Source organism: Apium graveolens, chromosome 8 (assembly GCF_009905375.1).
Source record: "Apium graveolens cultivar Ventura chromosome 8, ASM990537v1, whole genome shotgun sequence".
Lineage (NCBI taxonomy): Eukaryota > Viridiplantae > Streptophyta > Magnoliopsida > Apiales > Apiaceae > Apium > Apium graveolens.
Window position 1 is genome coordinate 2,928,668 of NC_133654.1, and position 7,163 is coordinate 2,935,830.

At 33.2% G+C, this 7,163-nt stretch overlaps 2 protein-coding genes across 3 annotated transcripts; both read left to right on the top strand.

The window, feature by feature from the left end:
• Window positions 1-678: 678 nt before the first annotated feature.
• Window positions 679-4,812, top strand: LOC141677482 (ataxin-3 homolog). The gene is made up of 2 exons (XM_074483434.1): window positions 679-1,025; window positions 4,009-4,812. Exons 1-2 carry the CDS (start codon window positions 786-788, stop codon window positions 4,603-4,605), a joined length of 837 nt encoding a protein of 278 aa, XP_074339535.1. The 5' UTR covers window positions 679-785; the 3' UTR covers window positions 4,606-4,812.
• Window positions 4,813-5,123: 311 nt separating this feature from the next.
• Window positions 5,124-7,163, top strand: LOC141677483 (reticulon-like protein B12). 2 transcript variants are annotated; one of them, XM_074483437.1, is made up of 5 exons: window positions 5,124-5,206; window positions 5,296-5,429; window positions 5,733-5,913; window positions 6,233-6,444; window positions 6,651-7,163. In XM_074483437.1, the coding sequence occupies exons 2-5, from the start codon at window positions 5,363-5,365 to the stop codon at window positions 6,818-6,820; spliced, it is 630 nt and encodes a 209-aa protein (XP_074339538.1). In that variant the 5' UTR covers window positions 5,124-5,206; window positions 5,296-5,362; the 3' UTR covers window positions 6,821-7,163. The 2 variants fall into 2 exon arrangements, with proteins under 2 accessions (XP_074339538.1, XP_074339536.1); XM_074483435.1 differs by lacking the exon at window positions 5,124-5,206 and having other exon boundaries at window positions 5,215-5,429.

Genomic DNA, 7,163 nt, shown 5'->3' on the forward strand with positions numbered 1-7,163 from the left:
TTAAAAAAAACAACAAAAATTATCATTGTGAAAAATTGATCAATTTTAGCTTATGTCCAATTTATATAACATACTTTATTGATAATTGATGAAGGATCCTTAACTAAATAATCTAATTGGTGGAGAACTTTTAACTAAATAATGCAAGTGTGTAGGTGACACTTTTAGAAAATATGTAAAAAAAATGTGTCCTTGTCAAAAAATATAGATAATTATTTTTGTTGGCCATATTTGTGTAATCAATAAACCCTCAGCTATAATTTACAAAATTATAATTATAGATAATATCATTGAATTATATATCAAATCTCTTAAATAAAGTTTTACATAATAATGATATCCAACCATTAAAACTAATCATTTAACATTTTATCATTTGAGATGTTCTTAATTATTTATTTCATATATATCGTTGATTATCTCATATACAGTTTAATCACCCCTTAAAAAAGTAAAAATATTTTAAAAAATCAATCCTCGTACTACATAATTTAAAAAAATCTTTATAATTTTCTTTCTGATCTAGTTTTTTTCAAAAAAAAATGTAAAAATTCATATTATGTTGCACCATGTTCAAAAATATTCCAAAAAAATGCAAAAAACTTAATTTAACTAATTTAATATATAATAATATCACAAAATATTTTTCTATCTAAAACAGAAAACATAACAGAACTCAACGTCCAAGCCCCCTTATAACAACCAACATATACACACACCTATACACACACATATTCTAGGGTTTTGCAATTAAAAATCCCCAAATTGCAATTCAAATTGAGCAAATGGACGGTCCAATAAACGGCGGCATGTTGTATCATGAAGTGCAAGAATCGAAGCTTTGTGCTGTACATTGTGTGAACACAGTTTTACAAGGCCCGTTCTTCTCTGAATTCGATTTGGCGGCTCTCGCTTCCGATCTCGATCGTACGGAGCGGCAGGTGATGCTTGGTGGAGCTCAGAGTGAGGCGTTTGTGTCGGAGGAGTCGCATAATGTGTCGCTTGATGGGGATTTTAGTATTCAGGTTAGAAAGATTTGATTTTGTTGAGTTTTGTGATTAAGTTGTGTGGTTTAGTTGTTTTGGTGATTGATGTTTTCGAAAGTTTTAATTTTTATCGAAAGTTTAGTTGTTTGTTGAATTTTGTGTGTTTTTTATTGAGTTGTGTGGTGTAAGTGTTTATGTGTTCGGAAGAGTTGCATAATGTGTCACTTGATGGTGATTTTAGTATTCAGGTTAGAAAGATTTGGTTTTTATGAATTTTGTGATTTAGTTGTGTGGTTTTAGTTGTTTTGATGATTGATTTTCTAGAAAGATTTAATTTTTATTGAATTTTGTGATTAAGTGTGGTTTTAGTTGTTTTGGTGATTGATTTTCTCGAAAGATTTGTTTTTTATTTAATTTTGTGTGTTTTTGTTTAATTTGTGTGGTTTTGGTGATTGGGCTTTTCGTAAGTTTTGATTTTTATTGGAAGTTTTAGTTGCGGTTAGGTCGGATAAGTTAGTTAATTTAGTATTCAGGTGAGAAAGATTGGTGTTTTATTGTATTTAATGTGTTTGTGATTGAGTTGTGGTTTTAGTGGTTTTGGTGATTGATTTTTATGAAAGGTTTGATCTTTATTGGAAGGTTTTTAGTTGAGGTTAGTTGTGTGATATGTTTTGAAGGTGAGAAAGATTGGAATATTATGTGTTTGTGGTGCTTTTGGTGATTGATGTTTTCGAAAGTTTTGATTTTTATCGGGAGTTTGTTAGTTGCAGTTAGTTGTGTGATAAGTTTTGACTTTATTGTTCAGGTGAGAAGGACTGGATTTTTGTTGAATTTTGTGTGTTTGTAATTTGTATGGTTTGACTGGTTTTGGGATTGATTTTATGAAAGGTTTGATTTTTATCGGAAGTTAGGTTGCAGCGGTTAGGTTGGAAAGTTAATGATTTTAGTAGTGTAATGATGCAAATGTATTGCTTAAAGTTAGTTTTGTTGATTAGGTTGTCAAAAGTTTTGATTTTGATCCGAAGTTTTTTAATTTGCGGTTAGGTTGGATAGTTGGATGTGAAGTTAATGATTTTAGTGGTGTAATGATGCTAATGAGTTGCATAAAGTTAGTTTGGTGATTGAGTTGTTGAAAGTTTTGGATTTTATTGAAAGTTTGTTAATTGGTGTTAGGTTGGATATTTGGATATGAAGTTAACGATTTTAGTAGTGTGAGTATATAAATGTATTGATTGAAGTTAATAATAAGCAGCGAAATTAGGCTGATTGGATGCTTAAAGGTTTGATGTTCCGATAAAATGTTTTTTTGTTGTTCGAGAATGATGAAAGTTATCATTTTGAAGGATTTTTGTTTTTTCATTTATTAGACTTTTTGTTTTGTTTTTGTAAGGATCGGTAAGCAGTTGATTGTAGTTTGTCTGAATATGAAAAGCACAGAAGCCCTATGTCCGTATTGTTTTTCTTTGCTGACATGTCTTAATAACTGTCTAGTGATAGCTGTTATTGTGACGAGATAATTTAGTCAAAACCCGTTAGGAAAGATAATAATGGGCAAGATATGAGCACTCTCTCAATCATAAATGCCTCAATATTGAAACAGCCGGATACAGCAGAGGCCCCTATACTTGTGCAGTTCCCTTGGTCCAATTTAATTTCAAAATGCGTGTATTGGCCTTCCAGGAGAATATTACTCCCTATGCTCCTGTTTAAAAATATTTGATGTTTTGTTGGATTATGGTGTTCATGATTTTTTTTTAATTTTAGTGTTGAGTAGTTCGAGGCTATAAGCCTACTTCATCAATTCCTACCTTTTAAGTCCTTTGTTCTATATGATATAATGTCGTCGGTGCATCATGGATAGAAATGATAAAAACCTTTTATGTCCAAATGTCTATGCAAAATTGATAGTTGTCTTCTTTCCTGCTATTGCATACCGAAGCGAATGCATAAATTATGATGCACATTTTCAAGTAATATTAAATGTCAACTGCTTTGTTATCATAAAGTTGTGTTGTTATTGGTGTCTCAGTCTATAATCATATTATCAAATGTGATCAGTTAACCGGAGACAAGAGGTACATACAAACCATTTGACAATTCAGTAGTTCTTGCTTTAAAATAACTAAAATTGTTCAGAAGAAGGATTTGGGATGTTCTTAAAAAAAGAGAACTATAACTTGTTTATCATTAATTATGCTGTCAAATTTTGACTGGTTTGTTTGAGCATTGTTATCTTTCTTGGATGCTTCTTGTAAATTTGTGTATGCTTAATTTACGTTTCTTCGAAGTTTAGGTAGTTGAGTTGGTTTAAAGCTCTGTTTTTTATGAAGTGGCCTCGCTCAAACTATGCTGCTAAGAATCAGCAAATCAATGTTTTTGGATTACTCTGAAATAATAGGCTACCTCCTCCAACTGTAGCAAAGAGATTTTTTCTAAACATCCGAGAAAAGACAGGAAATCTACTACTCTCCATCACTTTTTTTAGTCCACGTAGAATTCCACATTTTATTTAATTAAATTTAATAAATTGATGGTTACCGAAGAAATGTATTGCTTTTCAAGTAAATTAAAATAATAAAATAGAAATATGACCAATATAAATGGGACGGAGGGATTAGTAGTCATACATATAATTTTGTTATCTTTGAATTCAAGTATTTAAGTTATGTTTATAGATGTTGTGGATGTACAAGAAAAGAACCCTTGCTGCTGGATGCTCTCTCTTTTTCCCCACTGACCTGAGGATATGCTTTAGGCAGTAATGCCAATAAACCAAAATAAATTTAGATGCTTTAACCAAAATGTGATCAAGTCAGTTGAGTCGTTTGTTTGTTGTTAGTTAAGAAGACATTATACATTGATACCTGGGTGCTTTTGAATCGCTATTTTGACTGTACTGAGCTGAACAAAAGTTTTTAGACGCATTGAATACATTAGACACTCTATTCATTCTATAGTTATCTTGTGGCATCATATTAATAACGAGGTCACTGAATTACTGGATTTTATATTTCTTTTGCAGGTTTTGCAAAAGGCTTTGGAAGTGTGGGATCTGCAAGTTATTCCTCTCAACAGCCCTGTGGCCGAACCTGCTCAGATTGATCCAGAGCTTGAAAAGGCTTTTATTTGTCATCTACAAGACCATTGGTTTTGTATCAGGAAAGTGAATGGGGAGTGGTACAATTTTGATAGTCTCTATGCAGCACCAGAGCACCTGTCCAAGTTTTATCTTTCAGCCTATCTTGATTCTTTAAAAGGCTTTGGCTGGAGTATATTTATAGTGAGGGGAAATTTCCCAAAGGAGTGTCCCATCTCATCCTCAGAGGCTTCTAATGTTTTTGGGCAATGGCTATTACCTGAAGATGCAGAAAGAATAATAAAATCCTGCAACACTGTACAAAAAACACCTGACAGAACCACTCAAGCCCAACAGCAGCAGGATCCGTTTTGTCAATTTCGTGGAGAACAATCACTCTCAGATGCAGAGGATGAAGATCTAAAAGCTGCAATAGCTGCCAGCTTGATGGACTCCTTACCTGCAACAGTTGCTCCAAAAGCCGAAACTAGTACCTCGGAAAAGGAAGATAAGGACACAGTGGAGAAAAAGCATGATGTCTAAGTTATAAATCGAAGTTCGATTATAGATACAGAGGTTTAATCAAGGAATTGTCACTAGTCATTAATTCATCATCTATTAAATTTGGTTTGATCCCTTGATTTCGTCTTGTGAAATCTTTCACTTGGTTTTGACATTTGCTGAAAACTGCTAGTATTGTAAACTTGAATGCATGAATATCAAAGTTTTGATATTTCCTTTCGGTTACAAGTTGGCCAGATTCATAAATTTACAGTGCTTTTAAGAAACTGTAGTATGGAGACTTTAGTTTACCAATTAGTTCTATGAAGTTTAAATCTTAAACCCTACAAACAAGACTTATAGTACACAACTTTGTGATATTCCAGGTTTATCAATTGTTAAAAATAAGTAAATAAATATTCAAATGATGCACTAAAAGAAAGAAAAAAATAGTAAAAGCAGCCAGTTGTCCCCAGTGTCCCACATGATGACTAATGGAGTGGCAGTCAGCATCCATGGGTGGCAATGTCTTTATCCTACTTTTTTAGAATACATTACATACTGTGTGTGGGTGTGTGTGTTTGTGATACAATACACTTACAATTGACAATTGTATAGTATTTTTGATGAGCCTAGACAAAAGGTGGGCATATAAGTTTACTGGAAAGAATTGTTCTTTACTTATGATTCAAATGACATAAAAACTAAAGAAGATTCTACTTTTATCTGCAAATCATAACAATTATAGTCATTAAATCTACAGCTACATTGAAGTTTATGGGCTTTGGATATTGCAGATATGAGTTCATCGGATCGATTGTTTAACAGGGAAAGAGATGTTCATGAGATTTTTGGAGGAGGATTAGGTAAATTATTTGACATACAGTCGTTTAAATATTTGTATACCTGTGTGTGTTTGTATCATGGATTGGTCTGCATATATGATGAAAATTTTAAGTCACATTTGGCTGTTATGGAGTCTGAATAAATAGGAACTGAATTCATTTTAACTTTGTATCCGTAATCTTGATCTGAACTCTGTCAGAAAATCGTTAAATTTTGAAACCAGGATGATCATATTTATAAGCCTGCACTTTTATTGATCTAGTATAAATGATGTGCAATTTCGAGAAGGAACAGACTAGTAATATGATTGTCTTCTGTAACAGTTGCTGATTTGATGCTATGGAAGCATAAAAATCTGAATCAGGGAATACTAATAGTTGCTTTTGCTGCTTGGGTGGTATTTGAGAGATCTGGATATACACTAGTAACATTTGTTTCTGCTGTTCTTTTGCTCTTGTTTTCCATTCTTTTTCTTTGGGCCAAATCTGCTGCAATTGTAAACCGGTAAGTGGACATGTTTGTGTGCTTCTTGGCCTAAGTTGAGAGTTTATTTTCCGAGAAAATGATCAGCTATATTTGCATATCTAGTGTATGCAACAAAAAAGTGTCTTGCATAATGTAAATTACAGTCTGCAGATTTGGCAACATTCTGCAGTTTCATCGTTTCCCTTTTGATTCAAATACTTAACAGCGATATGTTGTGAAATATATATGCATAATGAAAATGTTTGATGTTATTAGACGGTATAGTTACATGATTATATGCTGTCACAAATGATTTGAGCTGCAATCTTATTATCCTCCTGTAAATGGTTATGAACAGACCTGCTCCACCTTTGCCAGATTTTTACCTATCTGAAGAAACAGTGAGTAAAGCAGCATCCTTTATCCGAAAGCACATTAATGCATTGCTCTCTATATCCCAGGATATTGCGTTGGGTAAAGACACACAGATGTTTATGAGAGTTGCCACATACCTGCTCCTAATATCCGTGATTGGCTGCTTGATGGACTTCGTTACATTGGGTTACATTAGTAAGTTCTATCGGTTCCTTAAATTCATGTTGCATATACTCTCTCGTGGAATTCTTGAAAACTTTTCCTTCATATGATTGCCTTTATACCAAGTCTTGAGCTTGATGTTAAAAGCACATTAGTTTCATTGCTGAGCAGTTCACAATTCTTTTTGTATCGATAACCATAAGTGTACATGTAACTAATACAAATGGAAACTCTGGCAGGCCTTGTCATTGTTCTTACAGTTCCAGCACTTTACGAGAGGTATGAAGATCAAATCGACAAATATGTGTTGTTAGCGTCCAGGAAAATGATGCAGTTGTATGTGATCCTCAACCAAGAGTATATATGTAAAGTTAAACACTGGATTATGGAAAAGCAAAAAATTAGTTGATTGCACACGCAGCACATCTTACCCTCCACAGATCCTACTACGAGGAGCCGGACAAACGGGGTACTTACAGAAAATCACAGACTACTCAGAGGGTGGTGTCAAGGTGTGACTGTGGTCTGATCTTCTCTCTTCTGTTACATTTTGGCTGTGCTGATTTTTTTTTTTTTAATTAAGGCTTTAATGATATTTTTTACTGCGGCTTGGCATATGTAAAGCATGGTAGTAATCTTAGCTGAAGTCCGAGGAGGCTTTTTTTTCTTTGCTAAATGTCTGAGGAGGCTTTATTAATTTGTACATCAGAGATGTTTTTAAGTTGTGGTACTATTGTCACATTGGTATTTAA

Coding starts and splice junctions, on each gene's coding strand:
- LOC141677482 (XM_074483434.1), top strand. CDS start 786: ATGGACGGTCCAATAAACGGCGGCATGTTGTATCATGAAGTGCAAGAA. Junction 1,026..4,008: donor ATGGGGATTTTAGTATTCAG/GTTAGAAAGATT, acceptor TTTCTTTTGCAG/GTTTTGCAAAAGGCTTTGGA.
- LOC141677483 (XM_074483437.1), top strand. CDS start 5,363: ATGAGTTCATCGGATCGATTGTTTAACAGGGAAAGAGATGTTCATGAG. Junction 5,430..5,732: donor GATTTTTGGAGGAGGATTAG/GTAAATTATTTG, acceptor CTTCTGTAACAG/TTGCTGATTTGATGCTATGG. Junction 6,445..6,650: donor CGTTACATTGGGTTACATTA/GTAAGTTCTATC, acceptor AAACTCTGGCAG/GCCTTGTCATTGTTCTTACA.